General features: G+C 35.3%; 4 protein-coding genes and 1 pseudogene across 5 annotated transcripts; all 5 read right to left on the bottom strand.

Annotated features, from left to right (window-relative positions):
- Positions 1–3,358: 3,358 nt before the first annotated feature.
- On the bottom strand, positions 3,359–7,298 carry LOC105633422 (receptor kinase-like protein Xa21). 2 transcript variants are annotated; one of them, XM_089722278.1, is made up of 3 exons: positions 4,552–7,294; positions 4,044–4,412; positions 3,359–3,786 (listed from the first exon to the last, which is right to left on the bottom strand). In XM_089722278.1, the coding sequence occupies exons 1-3, from the start codon at positions 7,232–7,234 to the stop codon at positions 3,779–3,781; spliced, it is 3,060 nt and encodes a 1,019-aa protein (XP_089578404.1). In that variant the 5' UTR covers positions 7,235–7,294; the 3' UTR covers positions 3,359–3,778. The 2 variants fall into 2 exon arrangements, with proteins under 2 accessions (XP_089578404.1, XP_089578405.1); XM_089722279.1 differs by lacking the exon at positions 3,359–3,786 and having other exon boundaries at positions 4,036–4,412; positions 4,552–7,298.
- Positions 7,299–13,144: 5,846 nt separating this feature from the next.
- LOC149495225 (uncharacterized) lies at positions 13,145–14,020 on the bottom strand. Its single transcript, XM_089722651.1, has one exon. It carries the CDS (start codon positions 14,018–14,020, stop codon positions 13,145–13,147), a length of 876 nt encoding a protein of 291 aa, XP_089578777.1.
- Positions 14,021–14,303: 283 nt separating this feature from the next.
- LOC149495224 (putative receptor-like protein kinase At3g47110) lies at positions 14,304–15,841 on the bottom strand. Its single transcript, XM_089723500.1, has 2 exons — positions 15,149–15,841; positions 14,304–15,035 (listed from the first exon to the last, which is right to left on the bottom strand). The coding sequence occupies exons 1-2, from the start codon at positions 15,258–15,260 to the stop codon at positions 14,641–14,643; spliced, it is 507 nt and encodes a 168-aa protein (XP_089579626.1). The 5' UTR covers positions 15,261–15,841; the 3' UTR covers positions 14,304–14,640.
- LOC149495223 (putative LRR receptor-like serine/threonine-protein kinase At3g47570) lies at positions 15,290–16,382 on the bottom strand (annotated as a pseudogene).
- Positions 16,383–16,642: 260 nt separating this feature from the next.
- Positions 16,643–17,836, bottom strand: LOC149495222 (uncharacterized). Its single transcript, XM_089723501.1, has one exon. The coding sequence runs from the start codon at positions 17,753–17,755 to the stop codon at positions 16,745–16,747; it is 1,011 nt and encodes a 336-aa protein (XP_089579627.1). The 5' UTR covers positions 17,756–17,836; the 3' UTR covers positions 16,643–16,744.
- Between the last annotated feature and the right edge of the window lie 536 nt (positions 17,837–18,372).

The raw sequence follows: 18,372 nt of genomic DNA, 5'->3' as shown, positions 1-18,372 counted from the left end.
CATTCCATCAATCAATTCTTAATAAAGTTTGAGCAGACACCATTAATTTCCGTCAAACACCATTAATTTCATCTCGAGAAGTCTTTCCGTCAATGGTCTTTGTCATTATTAAAAAAAAAAACAATTGCAAGCAATGACCCACAATAAACTGGTTATTCATCTTTTATTGTGCTCTCAAATCGTACGACACGTTTAAATTTAAATATAGTTTGATCTATCTCAAGGTACTCGTGGGAGGACCCCAACCCTAAAATTTTTTCAAATTTTGCACATTAAAATAGTAATTTTTTTATTTCGTCCCCTATCTTTTGAAAATGTATTTTACCTAGCTTTTAATTTTGGCTCCTCCGATTAAAAAGAATCATGAACCATAAAATAAAATTAATTTTATACTCAATAAGGATATTCTCTTGAAACGAAATTAATTTTATACCTAAACAATATGAAAATACTCAGTGAAAATTTAAAAAAGAAAAAAAAAAGTCCTCTATTCTCTATATTTTTCTACGAGAATGAGTTGGCGAGGATGCACAACCACATATTCTCACCCAATAACTTTCCAAAATAAGTTTATATTTTTCCATAGATGTAAGTACACATTAAGGGTTTGTTTCGCGATAGTAATTATTTTAGTAGTTGTTAACGGTTATATTAGTTGTCAATTGCTTTGTTATAATAGTTGTTAGTTGTTTTATATATTTGATAAAATTAACTGTTTTAGTTGTTAGCTATTTAAGTAGCTTTTCATAAAATACTAAAACTAAACGTTACATTAGTTAACTTTTTATAGAACTCTACTTAAATTCTAATAAAAATTTATTGTCGAACACAGCTTTTAGCTGGTAGCTAGCGATTTCAATTACAAGTGTTCAATAAAAATCAATGTTTTGAAAACTGGACCCGTCATTGAACCGGTAAAGGTAGGAATTCATTGAACCGGAAGGTTTAATCAGGTTCAATACTATTCAATCAGGATTTTATATCTAATATTTAAATATATTTTTTTAAAATAATTAAAATATAAAATTTGTAAATACGAAATAATTTCTACAAAAATAACAAAAAATTATATATGATTTAACTTACGTAAGCCTAATAATATATAAATATAAAGCCTATTTAATAAAACTTTTAACTAATTATAATAATACACAAACTCTTTTTTTTTTTAACGGAAAATGCTACAAGAGAGTTTCTCTCTCACTGGTTGATAAATATCCAGGAGTGAGAAATTTTCAAACGAGAATTGTAGGTCGACCACCGGCAGGTAAGTCTTGCTGTCGACACAACAGGCGAAGCATCTCGCCGATTCACTTCAAGGGACGGTGGTTCGGCCACCATCCACTTCTGGAGCAACCCACACGCCCCAATATTCTCTGTCCTTTTTTCTTCTTTTTTTTTTTTTTTTCTATCCTTATTTGCTGTTTTGATTTGAACCGTAGTAATTATTCAAACCGGTTTGTTGGTTCTTACCAATTCATATCAGTTCTGAGAGATTTTTTTGCCTCCCATTTTATTTACCCCACTCGAACCCGATCATAGTTCTGTTTCCGGTTAAACCGGTCGAACCGGCCAGTTTGGTCTGATTTTCAGTACAATGGTAAAAATAATTGTTTGATTATCTGTTTAACTTAAAATGATAAAGAAATATATTAGATGTTTAATTAATTGAATTAGAGTAAAAAAAAAAAAATCAATGGGTATATGATTGTCCGAAAAAAAATAATAATAATCTCTATAAAATACTAAATGTTAGAATGTTTAATGTTTCATAAAAAAATTTGCTCAAGTTGATAAAACTTTTAAAATTTTTTTTAAGAATTGGTGATAAAACAAAAAAAAAAATTGAGAATTATTTTGATATACTTTTATCTCATAATTTTTTTTATGGTTTTAAACTGAAACTACTAGCTTTAATTTTAAAAAACAGGAACAGAACAAAGCCGTAAGCACACGGTTGTAATTATTGTTTGAAACTGAAAATCACTAATTACGATATGATTCAATTTTAACAGATTTGATCGCAATTCAGTTTTGATTTAAAATTGAATCATAGCATGCTAAAGCTAAGCTTGTGTTTATTAAGCTGCATTTAATTTATATTATTTCGGATTTTTGTATTTTTCGCATTTCATTAACCAAACAGAACGCTGCCAATTACCGAATTGCACAAAAAGGTAGCTTACGAATTATAAATAGATCTGCCAGCTGAGCAATAACGTAATCAACAATTAGGAGACTAGTTCTACTATCTCTCCTTCAACGTACTTCCATAACTGGCGCCTGATAGCTGTGACTGCGACACTTTTTCCCTACGCGAAGGAAGACGAGAAAGAAAAATTAGGACCGTCTGTTATAAGTTTCGTGTCCGAAGGGTAAACAAAGGTCAAGTCCAGACTAAACTTGACTTAATCAAGTCATCTAATGGTGACAAGGACGTATCTAATAGAGTAAAGAGGGTCCAAAATTTTTGATAGTAAGATTAAATGTATTTGCAGGTGCATTAAAGCACCAGAATTTGATCAATTTGTCTTCAATTCAACTAAAATGTTTGTCCTTTTTTCTTTTTATCCAGGAGGTATAATCCTCTTTGTAGAGAATAAAAATTTTTTTCTCTTCCAATAAATTTGTATTCTTAATCTTACGGAAACTGAAGTTACTTATCACTCTAACCAATACTTATGTTTTGTTCGGAGGAAGGGAGGGACGAATCATTAAAGTAAAGTAAAATATAATGCGGGAAAGTAAGGTAAATGTTTTTTTTTTTTTTTTTGTGTTTGTGGAGAATGTATGGGAAATGAAAGTTTAATAACACTGTTTTGTTTGGTTCGATAATAAATAATTAAGAAAATACCTTTAACACAAAAGATTTATAAATATAATTATGGATAATTTTAGAAATTAAATTTTTTAATCATATTTACACCCCAATTAAATTTTTTTTTTTTTTCCTTCTCTAGTCTATGTTTTAAGTTGGCATTTATATGTAGTTTGAGGAAAATTCAAAAGTAGGTGTTGATTAGACAACATTAGAATACTAACCTTTTATCCCTTGAAGTCTTTAAGTCAACCGTCACTGTCTTTGTTTTTTCTCATTGGTAGCTTTCGAGGCAAGAAGAAATAACTCCTCTTGTTCCTTTATTTCTACATTCTAGAGCCAAAATGAGAAAACTATCTTAAGGACGTATGCATTTCTTCATAGTTAGGTTAAATGTCTTAGCAGTTGGATCACGGCACTAGAATTTGGTCACCATGCACTCCAATTCAACCATGATGATTGTCTTTTGTGTCGTGTCATGTGTCCAACATAGTTCTATGTTATTAATTGAATTTCATATGTTCCCACTTGAAATTCAAGTCCAATAATGTTGATTTTCTTCTGAAATGTATTAGAAATGGTCCAAAAATATTAACTTTTACATTCTCAAATTTTGTTCTTTTTAATTTTGTCAAATTATGCAGCAAGAACAGAATCAACCTAACAACTCTATGCAGCTACAGGTCTTTTGTAATGCAAATTGGGCGTCTTGTTCATTTACAAGCAAATCTTTAACTGGATTCTCATTTTTCTTGGAGATGTACCATTTCCTAGAAATTTAAGAAACAAGCCTTCTGTAGAGGCAGAATACAGAAACATGGCTTCCTGTTTCCTACATAATTCCTGTAATGGTCCTGCTCGGTTTACAGTGGCCTCTCGCTGTTTGCAAAGTTCAAATTGGACTAACGATTCTGATAAATATCGCTCCTTTAACTGCTTTCACTCCATCACATTTCAGCTTCATGGTCCTACAATAAGTTAATTATTGAAAAAAAAGAAAGTAAATACATGATATTTAGTTAGTAGACTTTCAATTTTTATAAACAGATAGTTGACTTTCCAAAACCATAGTCCAATTAGTAGTTTCTCATAGAACAATTGGGATAAACAAATTCTCCCCTGCTTCCATATTCCATAAGTGATTTTATTGTTCTTCACAAACATTTTGGAAGACAAGCACCGGAAATTCAAAGTAAATATAAATTGGAAAATATGAATTACTTACTTGTATACATGGATGGTCCTGTTCTTCTAATTCGCACATAGTTGTTTCTAACTGAAAGCAACTCATTTACTGCATTACTCATGTCCATTCTATCCTGAGGAGACTCCATAGAACATGAAACCCCAACCTTAATCATGCCAATTACGCATTCAACTTCATGTTCTCTTACTCCTTCATCTTCTTGCAAGAGTGCTCGGTCTGCAATCTCCAACACATTATCAGGTAATGCCATTCTAGCAAAATTGTGAAGGTTAAGACCTTCTGCAAAAATATCATCAGTAGGTTTCTTTCCTGTCATCATCTCCAACAAAAGGATTCCATAGCTATAAACATCTCCACTTGTTGACAGCTCACTTCCTAAACCATATTCTAAAATATTTACAAAATTCAAAAAAAAAAAAAAAAAAAAAAAAACAAAAAAGAAAAGTAAGAAAAGTAAGAAAACAATTCTGACAGTGAATAAGTAAATTTAAACTCTGTATATATCAAATAGGAGAGTATTAATCACCTGGAGCGGTATAGCCAACTGTTCCTCTTACACCAAGAGAACTACTTTGAACTGGATTCATCAGCTGAGGGAGAAATTTTGCTAGACCAAAATCTCCAATATGAGCAACCATATCATTGTCAAGAAGGATGTTGCTTGGCTTTAGATCACAATGAATGATTGGCTCGTGGAAACCGCGATGAAGATAATCTAGTGCATTCCCCACATCTATCGAAATATTCAATCTTTGAAGAAGGTTTAGTCTTAGTTGCTCAATTGGCTGACTGTGCATTTCAGAACCCAGATGCAGCCACTTTTCGAGGTTCCCATTTGGCATGTACTCGTAAACAAGTGCTTTAAAATCATTTCCTTGAAAATCGATACTTGAGCAACATGTTATGATTCGCACAAGATTTCTGTGACGTATGTTTTGCAAGACTTTGCATTCAGCCATGAAACTCTTTCCACCACCACGTTGTTGAAGGTTGACTACTTTTACTGCAATGAATCCTCCATTCTCCTCAAGGTTTCCTTTGTAGACAGTACCAAAGCTTCCCATACCAAGTAAGTTCTCTGAAGAGAACCCATTAGTTGCCTTTAGAATCCTGTCATAGGAAAGACTCTCAAATGCTTTTACTAGCATGTTGTTCGGAGATCTCTCTTTGTGGGACTCCTCCTTAAACTTGCAATATAAGAAGATTAACAAGATGATCAAGCAAAAAACACCTGATATTGCAATTGTCACAAATTTGACAACATCTAGTTTTCTTCTCTTTGATTCTTGATGATTTATGCATTTTGGCAGCTTGAGTTCTGGTATGCCTCCACATAGCCTACTGTTACCTTCGACAAATATTGCACTTGAATTGGCAAAAACACCTTTGTTCGGAACCTCACCCTCAAAATTGTTAAAAGACAAGTTTAGATATTCTAATGAAAATTTCTCTAGATATTCAGGAATTTTGCCAGATAAATTGTTTCTAGACAAGTCCAAGGCTTGAAGACCTCTCAAAGAAGCTAATGATGAAGGTAATGTACCTTGAAAATTATTACCATCCAAGTATAGAGTCACAAGGCTCTTGCACTGACCTAGTTCATTTGGAATTTTCCCAGATAAGTTGCTTTTTGAAGCATAAAATTCATTTAAACTGAATGAACTGCCAATTTCTGAAGGAAGTGTTCCTTCAAAATTGTTTAGAGATAAATCTATATGAACTAACATGGAAGGGATAGAAAAAAGTTGTTTAGGAATGGAACCGATAATGTTGCTTCTTAAAAGATTCAAGAATAACATGTTATGCCAATAAAGACCAGAAGGGAGTGCAGTACGAAAATTGTTAACAGCCAATTGAAGCTGAATCAAAAACGATAGATTGCCTATGGATGATGGAATTGGTCCTGATAATCTATTGCGATCAAGATATAGCAGTTGTAATTTTTCAAGGTCACCAATCTCCATTGGAATAGTACCTGTAATTTGGTTAGCTTGTATGCTCATTGTTGTTAAGCCAACAAGAGTAAAGAGCCATCGAGGAAGGCCTCCATATATTTGATTGTGCCCAACTGATAGGAATTGAAGAGATGAAGATAGATTAGCTTTTAAGTTCGGAAAAACTCCCTTTAGCCTATTACCAGAGAAATCCAAAGTTCTCAAATAGCTACAATTGACCAGAGAAGTGATAAAATTCAAATCATCACCTTCTCTGGTTCCAAGATTATTTTCAGCCAAGGTTAACATATAAAGTTTACGTAGGCCTCCAAAGCGGACATCTACTTTTCCAGTGAAGTTATTCCTTGTTAATTCCATGCGTAAAAGTTTCGTAGCATTTGAAAACGAAACAGGAATTGACCCACTAAAATTGTTTCCCCCTGTTTGAAAGTTCTGAAGTTGAGGTAGAAGAATGCCAATATTTGATGGAAGACTTCCATGAAAGTGATTTTCAGTCACAGAAAAATGATTGATGGTTGAAATATTGTAAATAGACTGAGGTATTATACCTGAGAGTTTATTCTCATCAATTTGAAGCAATGTCAAGTGCTTGAGTTGGCCAAGGGTATCAGGTATAGTTCCAACCAAGAAATTTTCGGATGCAGCTAAGAAATCCAATGAGGTAAGATTCCCAATGGAAGGTGGAATGGGACCGTTCAAAGAATTAAAGAAAACTAAAAGATAAATGAGCTTAGACAGATTGGAAAGCTGAGATGGAATATTTCCTGCTAGTTTGTTGCAGGATAACTGAAGTTGGAGAAGATTAGAGCAATTGGACAAGTCAGGTGGGATTTTCCCTTCAATGGAGTTATTTCCAAGATTTAAAACTTGCAGCTTGAACAAATATCCTAATTCAGGTGGGACTTCACCTTGGAATGTGTTGTTTTGAAGACTAATCTCCCTAAGAAAACTCATGTTTCCGATGTAAGGAGACAAAGAACCCACTAACCCTTTTGATTGAAGATCAAGAATGGTCACTCTTCTGTGTTTGCGGCCGCATGTGATTCCTTCCCAGTTGCAGAAATGGAGTGACTCGTTCCATGAGCTCATCAGATTTTGAGGGTCATGCACAATATTGGACTTGAACTGTATCAAGGCAAGATAATCTGTCTCATTCCCTCTGTTGGAGAGAGCTTGAAGGCTCAGCTGCAGCACCAAGAGGTAGAAGATGATGCATTTTAGAGAAAAAACATCAAGTGTTACGAAGCTCGTCATTTCGGGACAAGGTTAAAGGTAACAACATTGCTATTTATACTCTCTAGTAAGGTATATGTTGGTAAATTAGTGAAAATAAACATACATTCATTGATATGAATATATATTGTTTTCGACAACTATTTTTTAAGTAGTTTTTAGCATTTTGACGAGTCAAAACATTATTTTTTTATTATAGTGTTTAGAGGGTAAGATAGCTTTTTAGAGGTAAGGTAGCTTTGTATAGGGTATACTCTAGCAATAGGTTTTTATAAGCTATGTTCACAGGTAGCTTTTAGCTTCTTTTTTTTATTATTATTGGTTAAAACGCTAAACGCTACTTTTTGAATTAATTTTTAGCGGTTAAGGTAGCATTTTATAAAAAGTTAATTCATTTAACATTTAGCTTTTAACGTTTTATAAAAAGCAACTAAAATACCTAACAGCTAACAGTAACCAAAACAACTAACAGTTAATCTTATTGAATAGACACAAAAGGTTAACGCTATAACGCTTTATAACAAGCTATTCAAATAGCTAAATGCTATTAACAACTGCTAATTTTGCTGAAGAATCACAAATATAAAATTTGCATTTATCCTTAATACAGGCACTATAAATTTTATCACTTTGCACTTAAATTGGGATGAACTCTTTCCAACTCAACCATAATGATTGCACTATAAATTGTTTTTTTGCACCATTATTTCTACATTTTGGACCCAAAACAACATTAGTGCTAAGACTTGACTTGCAAAGTCTATAAAGCAAAAGCTTGCAAAGTCTATAATGCTTTATAACAAGCTATTCAAATAGCTAAATGCTATTAACAATTGCTAATTTTGCCGAAGAATCACAAATATAAAATTTGCATTTATCCTTAATACAGGCACTATAAATTTTATCACTTTGCACTTAAATTGGGATGAACTCTTTCCAACTCAACCATAATGATTGCACTATAAATTGTTTTTTTGCACCATTATTTCTACATTTTGGACCCAAAACAACATTAGTGCTAAGACTTGACTTGCAAAGTCTATAAAGCAAAAGCTTGCAAAGTCTATAATGCTTTATAACAAGCTATTCAAATAGCTAAATGCTATTAACAATTGCTAATTTTGCCGAAGAATCACAAATATAAAATTTGCATTTATCCTTAATACAGGGCACTATAAATTTGATCACTTTGCACTTAAATTGGGATGAACTCTTTCCAACTCAACCATAGTGATTGCACTATAAATTGTTTTTTTGCACCATTATTTCTACATTTTGGACCCAAAACAACATTAGTGCTAAGACTTGACTTGCAAAGTCTATAAAGCAAAAGCCTTTTTCTTTTTTTTTTTTTTTTTTTTTCCGAAAATGATTTATTGAGAAGGTTGAACCCCAAATTGTTGTCTTCTCTAAAGATAAAAGATTTCACTTAATTGGAAATCTCCATGAAAGTTGAAATATTTCCATCTAATTATTATGTGAGTCTCTGGGTCCAGTGGACAGTGGTAAGTATGCATTAATTTTACAGTTTTTGGGTCTTTGGGTCAATAGTTTTTTACCCAAATTCATGATTATGTTTTTTTTTTTTTTTTTTTTTTTTGAATTAAAAATAATGAAGAAAGAGTTGTAAATTTGAATGTTTAGCAACTTAAAGATTCAATTCTTTATTCTCTATTTAATTAATTATTCAATTTACTGGAACTGAAATTTATTTGATTAGAAATTGAAATTCTTTATCCTCAATTTAGTGTTCGATATATAGAATGATTTTTTAAATTAAAGTGTTGTAATTTTATAAGTTGGAGTGTTTGATCAATAAATTATCTACAAGGTTAAAGGAATGATCGGTAAAAAGATTATCCTATGTTTTCATATTCCAATAGCTATTTAATTGTACATCTAGAGCAATGTTCATTCTTTGAAGAAGGTTTAGACTCATTGTACATTTCAGAACCCGGATGCAGCCACTTTTCGAGTTTCCCATTTGGCATGTACTCGTAAACAAGTTCTTTAAAATCATTTCCTTGAAAATCGATAAGTGAGCAAGATGTTATGATTCGGACAAGATTTCTATGCCTTATGTTTTGCAAGACTTTGCCTTCAGCCACGAAACTGTTGGCTGCACCTTGTTGTTGAAGGTTGATCACTTTTGCTGCAATAAATGTTTTGGAAAGTCATTTTTATCATTCTTCACAAACATTTTGGAAAGTCAAAGTAAAGTATAAATTGGAAGTGATAAATTACTTACTTCTATATGTTGGATATAAGTGCAGTGATAAACTTCAAGATTGATTAATAATTTATAACACCAATAATAACGGGAAAGACAATCAAAATAATACTAATACAAAACACCAAATATAATTGTATTAATAAGAAGCAAACATTCACAAAGTTTAAGGAAAGGATTACTTACTTGGTTTTTGCTTGGTGCTTACAAATGAGGTGAGGGGTGGTATTTATAGCCATTTCCACCTCCTCAATGTACGGCTAAGATTCACTCACAAAAATGCACGGTTTAGATTACACAGAACATTCTAGAGTTAGGTAGACATTTCATAAAATATCTTTGGGTGGGAGTACTCTAGAATGTGGGCTTGGATCCTCCAACTTTGGGCTTAAGCCTTCCCAAGTCTTGGCTTATTATGGCAGCCCATTTTGGTGGTGACTTTTCTAAATTAATCGGTGATATTTAATACTCTCCCTCAACGATTAATTTCTCTTTCTTCATCATTCCCAGCTGTTCGCGAAAATCTTCATATTTATTTGCATTTAAACTCTTTGTAAAGATATCGGCTGGTTGATCCTCCGTCTTGATATATTTCATTTTAATCACTCCTTGTAGAACCTTCTCTCTGATAAAATGATAGTGAACCTCCACGTGTTTTGTTCTCGCATGAAACATCGGATTCTTAGCCATTTGTATAGCCGAACGATTGTCACAATTTAACGGAATTGGATAGTCAATGGGTTGACGCAGATCGTTCATAAGCTGTGACAACCAAACACTTTCCTGAGCTACTGTTGTTGCTGCCCGATACTCAGCTTCTGTTGTGGAAAGTGACATTGTAGGTTGTCTCTTGCTGCACCAAGAGATTACTCCTGAACCAAGACTAAATGCATAGCCTGTTGTCGAGCGCCGAGTGTCGTGATCTCCTGCATAATCAGCATCGCAATATCCTTCCAATTTGATAATTTCACCTCTCTTGTGTAAGATCCCATAATCGATTGTACTTTGGACATATCTCAATATTCTTCGAACTGCTTCCAAGTGAGGTTTCTTAGGCTTCTGCATAAATTGGCTGACTACTCCAACTGCAAAGGAAATGTCCGGCCGTGTCACAGTGAGATAGATAGATTAGGCTTCCCACTCGTTGTCTATACATAGTAGCATCTTCGAGATTATTCCCTTTATGAGCACACAGCTTGACATTAGCATCCATTGGAGTAGTTATTGGCTTGCATTCCATCATTCCAAACCTCTTCAGTAGATCTCTTGCATACTTCTGTTGTCCGAGGTACAAACCTTCCTTGGCTTCTTCTATCTCCAATCCAAGGAAATGCCTGAGCTTTCCTAGCTCTTTCATTTTGAAACGAGTAGCCAAAGTCTCTCGGATGAGTTAAATCTCTTCGATGTTATCGCCAGTGACTATTAAATCATCAACGTATACTAGCACTATAGCTAGTCTTCCTTCTCTGTCTTTTACAAACAAACTAGAGTCTGCTAGTGCCATAACATATCCATTCTTGACAAGAAATTCTGCAATCTTACCATACCAAGCCCTCGGTGCTTGTTTTAGACCATAGAGAGCTTTCCTTAGCTTGCACACATAGTTAGGATTTTCACGACTTCTGAACCCTGGTGGTTGCTCCTTGTAGATTTCACGATCAACTTCACCATGTAAGAATGCGTTCTTCACATCCATCTGCCACAAAGGCCATGAGTTACTAGATGTTAAAGCTAGTAATACTCGCACAGTAGTCATCTTGGCAACTGGACTAAATGTCTCATCATAGTCCAAGCCATACTGCTGAGAAAATCCACGAGCAACCAGTCTTGCTTTGTATCGCTCAATTGATCCATCCGGGCGAGTTTTGATTTTGTAGACCCTTTTGCAAAGGATGGGTTTCACATCTCTTGGTTTTGGCACTAATTCCCATGTTTGATTTTGCTCCAAAACAACAATTTCTTCTTCCATCGCAATAGTCCACTCCAGCTTCTTTGGTGCTTCTTCATAAGTTGTTGGCTCCTTTATCTCTGCTATAGCTGCATTTGCATATTTTGGATTAGGCCGTCTTTCTCGACCCGATCGCCGAAGTAGAGGATAATCTAGATCTTGTTCTTCTTGACTTGGCTGCTCTTGTTCATATACACCTATCTTCCATGGGCTCTTCGATTTCTCTTGAACTCTGGATGGCTCTGCTTGACCTTTCTCTGGGATGAACTCTCCCTCTCCTATCTTCTTTTCAACTTTTTCTTGACTTTCTTTTGAGTCTAGTAGCAGGGTTGCTTGAGATGACCACCAAGATGATGTCTCATCAAAGACCACATTTCGTGAAATATGGCACTTGTTAGTTATAGGATCACAACATCTCCAGCCTTTTCTTTGCTCATCATAACCAACGAATATGCAGCGAAGTGCCTTTTTGTCAAACTTGCTTCGAAGTTCATCTGGAACAAAGACATAACACACACATCCAAAAACGCGAAAATGACTTACAGTTGGTTTAATGTTTCACAGTTTCTGGAATGGGGATGTAAACTCCAGTCTTGCTTGAGGTAGTCTGTTGGTGACGTACACAACTATCTTCATGCACTCTGCCCAAAATCTAGCTGGATTCTTTGCATGGAGCAAACTCCTACAAATCTCCACCAGGTGTCGATTCTTTCTCTCAGCAACTCCATTCTGCTGCGGTGTTCTTGGACATGTGAATTGCCTTCGAATGCCTTGCTCTTGGCAATATTTAGTGCATTCGTCAAACGTGTACTCTCCACCATTGTCCATGCGAAGGCATCTAATTTTATTCCGGACTTCTTTTTCAACTTTCTTCTTGAAAGCTTTGAATTTTTCAAAAGCTTCCGACTTCTCTACAATGAAATCTACCCAAACATTTCTCGAGTAGTCATCAATGAAAATAATCATGTACCTCATATTACTGTTTGTAGGTTGCTTGATCCGTCCAAGAACATCTGAATGTATTAACTCCAATGGCACCTTGGCTCTATGTTTTGACTCTTCAAAGGGAAGTTGGTGAGCTTTTCCGTATTGGCATCTAGCACATATAGTGTCTTCTCGGCATTCCAAATGAGGAAGACCTTTAAGCATGGACTTCTTCATCATCACCTTAAGCTTGTGATAACTAACATGTCCCAAACGAGCGTGCCACAAGTCAGCTGTCTCATTCTTCCTTGTTCTGTCAACATAGGCTTCTTGTGCTGACATGACGTAGATTGATTCTACTCGCCGTCCTTCCATGACTAGATCTCCGATTAATTTAAGGTTACGATAAACCTTAACATTATCAGGACCGAACACCACAAAATTACCTGCACTTGCTATTTGTGATACAGAGAGCAAGTTTTTCTTCATCCTTGGCACATGATAAACCATCTGTAACTCCATTTTCTCCTTATTGGAGGGAGAAACAATGGTTGTCTTTCCAATGTGAGCTATTGGCAATCTTATATTATTTGCTATGACTACAACACGACCTCCATCATAATCGGATATATCTGATAATTTCTCCTTGTTTCCTATCATGTGATTAGAACTTCCAGAATCAACTATCCAATCATCATCATAGTTGATTCTATCACTTACAGATATTAATGACGACTCCTGCTCGGGTCCTTTCATCATCATCTCTACTGGCTTCTGTGGCGAATATTCTTCCTCCTGAACAATGAAATTGTGAATATCCCATTCCTCTTCACTTTGTTGCTCGTTCTGGGTTGATGTTGAGTTTCCTTCTACTCATCTGCTTCGACATTCTCGGGCGAAAATGTCCTCTTTTGTTGCACTTATAGCAACCATCACTTTCTCGCCAATCATCTTTCCTTTGTCCTGGCCTTGCTCTCCCTTGATGTGATGGTCTCCACTTTTGCTTTCTCCATCCTTGTTGATTGCTCCTTTCTTTTCCACCATCTACTCTCGCAACACTTCGAAATCCCCTCTTTTTAGCAAAGAGAGCTTTCTCATCATCCTTCAAAGCTACTTTAGACATTTTTTCATCCAAAGTTTCTTCATTTGACAAGATATTCTCTAACTCGTCTAAGGTTGGTTGTGTAGCCCAACCACGAGTAGCAGTCACAAGACCCTTAAATTCAGGTCTTAGACCATGGATGATGATCCTTCTCATCCTTGTCTCGTTGATCTCGTTGTCTGGATCTAATTTCAAAATCTCCTCACATAAAGATTTTACTTTAGAAAAGTATTGACTTACAGTGAGGTTATGTTGCGAGATTGAGAACAACTCGTTTTCGAGCCGTTGCAATTTTGCTTCGTTCTTCTTGGCGAAAGCAGACTTGAGAATGTCCCATGCTTCCTTTGGTGCTTTAGCCAACTTGATCCGTTGCATCTGCTCATCTTCTACTGCAACTGTCAGCACATACATTGCCTTCCCGCATTTTGTCTCCCACTCTTTCAGAGCTTTCACATCCCCAACTGGTGGTGTAGTATTATCTCCTCCGACAATATCCCATAAGCCTTGACCTATGAGATAATATCTCATACGGGTACTCCAGTTCCCGTAATTGTTGATATTTAGCTTCTCGATGCTATTAGCAACTCCAGAAAAATCTACCATATGGTACTGTTGTTCCCGACACTAACCAATGCACAACGGTCCTTGACCAATTAAGATCACAATCCTTGCTTGTGAATCTTGCTTCAACAACAGTCCCCGAATGTTAATTCCAGCAGAGTAACGATACTCTACACTTGTAAATGAACACTACAAAATATCACGGCTACAACAACTACCACTACAACTAGGCTCTGATACCACTTGTTGGATATAAATGCAGTGATAAACTTCAAGATTGATTAATAATTTATAACACCAATAATAACGGGAAAGGCAACCAAAATAATAATAACACAAAACACCAAATATAATTGTATTAATATGAAGAAAACATTCACAAAGCTTAAGGAAATGATTACTTACTTGGTTTTTGCTTGGTGCTTACAAATGAGGTGAGGGGTGGTATTTATAACCATTTCCACCTCCTCAATGTACGGCTAAGATTCACTTACAAAAATGCACGGTTTAGATTACACAGAACATTCTAGAGTTAGGTAGACATTTCATAAAATATCTTTGGGTGGGAGTATTTTAGAATGTGGGCTTGAATTCTCCAACTTTGGGCTTAAGGCTTCCCAAGTCTTGGCTTATTATGGCAGTCCATTTTGGTGGTGACTTTTCTAAATTAATCGGTGATATTTATTACTATACATGGAAGGCTCTATTTTTCTAATTCGCACATAATTATTTCTAATTGAAAGCAACTCGCTGACTGCAGTACCCATGTCCATTCTATCTTGAGGAGACTCCATAGAACATGAAACCCCAACCTTAATTATGCCAATTAGGCATTCAACTTTCCTTCCTTCCATTACACCTTCATCTTCTTGCAAGAGTGCTGGGTCTGCAATCTCCAACACATTATCAGGTAATGCCATTCTAGCAAAATTGTGAAGGTTAAGACCTTCTGCAAAAATATCATCAGTAGGTTTCTTTCCTGTCATCATCTCCAACAAAAGGATTCCATAGCTATAAACATCTCCACTTCTTGACAGCTCACTTCCTAAACCATATTCTTAAAAAATTGACAAAATTTAAAATAAAAAAAAAAAAAAAGTAAGAAAACAGTGTTGACACTGAATAAGTAAATATAGATTATGTATATATCAAACGTGAGGTATTAATCACCTGGAGCGGTATAGCCAATTGTTCCTCTTACACCAAGAGAACTGCATTGAACTGGATTCATGACCTGAGGGAGAAATTTTGCCAGACCAAAATCTCCAATGTGAGCAACCATGTCATTGTCAAGAAGAATGTTGCTTGGCTTTAGATCACAATGAATGATTGGCTCCGGCAACCGTTGTGAAGATAATCCAGTGCATTCCCCACATCTATTACAATGTCCATTCTTCGAACAAGGTTTAGACTCGGTTGCTCATTTGCCTCAACATACATTTCTGAACTTGGATGCAACCACTTTTCAAGGTTCCCATTTGGCATAAACTCATAAACAAGTGCTTTAAAATCATTTCCTTGAAAATCTATACTCGAGCAAGAAGTTATGATTGGCACAAGATTTCTATGACGTATGTTTTGCAAGACTTTGCATTCAGCCATAAAACTCTTTAAACCACCTTGTTGTTGAAGGTTAATTACTTTTATTGCAATCAGTGCTCCGTTCTCCTCAAGATTTCCTTTATAGACAGCACCAAGCTTCCGACACCAAGTAAGTTCTCAGAAGAGAACCCATTAGTTGCCTTCAGAATCCTGTTATACGAAAGACTTTGAAACGATCTTAATAGCATGTCGGGAGGTCTCTCTTTGGTGTTCTTTTTAAATTTACAATGCAAGAAGATTAACAAGATGATCAAACAGAAAACACCTGATACTGCAATTGTAACAAGTTGACAACATCTAGTTTTCTTCTCTTTGTTTCTTGATTTACGCATCTGGGCAACTTGAGTTCTGGTATGCCTCCACATATCCTGTTGTTGCCTTCAACAAATATTGCGCTTGCATTGGCAAAAATGCCTTTGATTGGAATATCACCCTCAAAATTGTTAAAAGAAAAATTCAGATATTCCAATGAAAATTTCTCTAGATATTCAGGAATTTTGCCTGATAAATTGTTTCTAGACAAGTCCAACACTCGAAGACCTCTCAAAGAAGCAAATGATAAAGGTAATGTGCCCTGAAATTTATTACCTTCCATGTATAGGTTCACAAGGCTCTTGCACTGACCTAGTTCATTTGGAATTTCGCCGGTCAAGTTGCTTTCTGAAGCATACAATTCATTCAGATTGAATAAATTGCCGATTTCTGAAGGAAGAGTACCTTCAAAGTTGTTTAGTGATAAACTTAGTGAAACTAACTCGGTAAGTTGCTTCCAGCAAGATTCAAGAATAACATGTTTTGCCAATCAAGACAGAAGGGATTGCACTATGAAATTGTTATTATGCAATTGAAGCCTAATCAATGATGATAGGTTGCCTATGGATGATGGAACTGGTCCTGATAATCTATTGTGATCAAGAGTTAGCCATTGCAATTTTTCAAGATTACCAATCTCCATGGGAATAGTACCTGTAATTTGGTTAACTTGTATAATCATTGTTGTTAGGCAGTGTTCCATATATTTGATTATGCCCAATTATTAGAAATTGGACAGATGAAGATAGATTAGCTTTCGAATTCGGCAAAATTCCCTTTAGCCTATTATGCTGAAAATCTAATTCACTCAAATGGCTATGATTGAGCAAAGAGGTAATAAAATTCAAATCATCACCTTCTTTTGCTTCCAAGACTGTTTCCACCCAACGTTAAGAAACTAAGTAAAGGTAGGGCTTCAAAGTGAACATCTACTTTTCCAATGAAGTTGTTAAGTGATAAATCGATCCCCTCGAGTTTCGTGGCATTTGATAACGAAACCGGGAGGGGACCACTAAAATTGTTTCCCCATAATTGTATGAACTGAAGTTGAGGAAGGAGAAGGCCAATATTTGATGGAATACTTCCATGAAGTAGATTCTTGTGCACAGAAAAATGGGTGATGGTTGAAATATTATAAATGGCAGGAGGAATCACACCTGCGAGTTTATTTGTTGAAATATCAAAAATTGACAAACGCTTGAGCTGGCCAAGGGTGTCAGGAATAGTTCCAATCAAGAAATTTCCTGCTGCACCTAAGATTTCCAATGAGGTAAGATTGCCCAAGGAAGGTGGAATGGTTCCATTCAAATAATTTTTGTGAATAAAAAGTGCAGTAAGTTTAGACAAACTGGAAAGCTGAAATGGAATACTTCCTGCTAGTTTGTTGCGCGGTAACGCAAGACCCTGAAGATTAGAGCAGTTGGACAACTCAACTGGGATTTTCCCTTCAATGGAGTTGTTGCCAAGATCTAGAATTTGAAGCCGGAACAAGTAGCCGAATTCAGGTGGGATTTCACCTTGCAAGTCGTTGTTTGGAAGGCTAAGCTTCCTAAGGAAACTCATGTTTCCTACGTAAGGAGACAGAGAACCAACTAACCCTTTAGATGGAAGATGAAGAACGGTCACTCTTCTATGTTTGCGGCCACATGTGATTCCTTCCCAATTGCAGAAATGGAGTGAATCGTTCCAGGAGCTCATCAGATTTTGAGGGTCATGCATATTTGCCTTGAACTGTAACAAGGCTAGATAATCTGTCTCATTCCCTCCAATGGAGAGAGTTTCGCGGCTCAGCTGCACCAGCAGGAGGTAGAAGATTATGCATTTTAAAGAAAAAGCAACAGCAAATTTACTGAAGCTCGTCATTTCAGAACAAGGTTAGCTGCTTTAGTTTTTTTCCTTTCTCTGTGTCTTTGATTGGCACTTATATAAAAGTTGAGCAGTGATACATGGAACAATTCGTTCCAGGGTATATTTTGTAATTATTGGTTGTCCATGGTAGATTTTAAGTGAGCCAGCCAAGGGCAGGGATAAAGCAGACAATTACCTTCCCTTAGTTATTGAAAAGGGACTGAAATAAGACTAAGGATCACACAACGAGGTAATTTATTATGTAATTCTCTCCCTATCTTATTAAATTTGTGAAAATAAAATATTTGAATTCGAGATTTCTCAACTCTATGGGAGTAATTTATTGTGTAATTCTCTCTCTGGCTTACCAAATTTATGAAAATAAAAGATTTGAACTCGAAATCTCAACTCTGATAACTTTTGCATGATATAAGAAAATTACTTGTAATCATTTCTATATTTCTATTAATTATAATAAAATATATATTACAAGTGTCAAGTAATTTTACTATTCTAATATAAAATATCATTTTGGAAAAATTATAATTATACGGTTTTGTTTTGTTAAAAAGAATTAATTTACCCTTATATTTTTTAAAAAATAACTACGTTCTCATATTTTCGGTCCTTTA

Source organism: Jatropha curcas, chromosome 6, assembly GCF_041381405.1.
Source record: "Jatropha curcas cultivar XTBG-Jc1 chromosome 6, XTBG_Jcur_1.0, whole genome shotgun sequence".
NCBI lineage: Eukaryota > Viridiplantae > Streptophyta > Magnoliopsida > Malpighiales > Euphorbiaceae > Jatropha > Jatropha curcas.
This window is presented reverse-complemented; position numbering and strand designations above follow the sequence as displayed.

Excerpts from the sequence above, each read along its gene's own strand:
- LOC105633422 (XM_089722279.1), bottom strand. The coding sequence starts at position 7,234 with ATGACGAGCTTCGTAACACTTGATGTTTTTTCTCTAAAATGCATCATC. Across the intron at positions 4,413-4,551 it reads AGTTGGCTATACCGCTCCAG|AATATGGTTTAGGAAGTGAG; the intron begins GTGATTAATACT and ends TAAATATTTTAG.
- LOC149495225 (XM_089722651.1), bottom strand. The coding sequence starts at position 14,020 with ATGGTAGATTTTTCTGGAGTTGCTAATAGCATCGAGAAGCTAAATATC.
- LOC149495224 (XM_089723500.1), bottom strand. The coding sequence starts at position 15,260 with ATGGTTGCTCACATTGGAGATTTTGGTCTGGCAAAATTTCTCCCTCAG. Across the intron at positions 15,036-15,148 it reads AATTGGCTATACCGCTCCAG|AATATGGTTTAGGAAGTGAG; the intron begins GTGATTAATACC and ends CAATTTTTTAAG.
- LOC149495222 (XM_089723501.1), bottom strand. The coding sequence starts at position 17,755 with ATGACGAGCTTCAGTAAATTTGCTGTTGCTTTTTCTTTAAAATGCATA.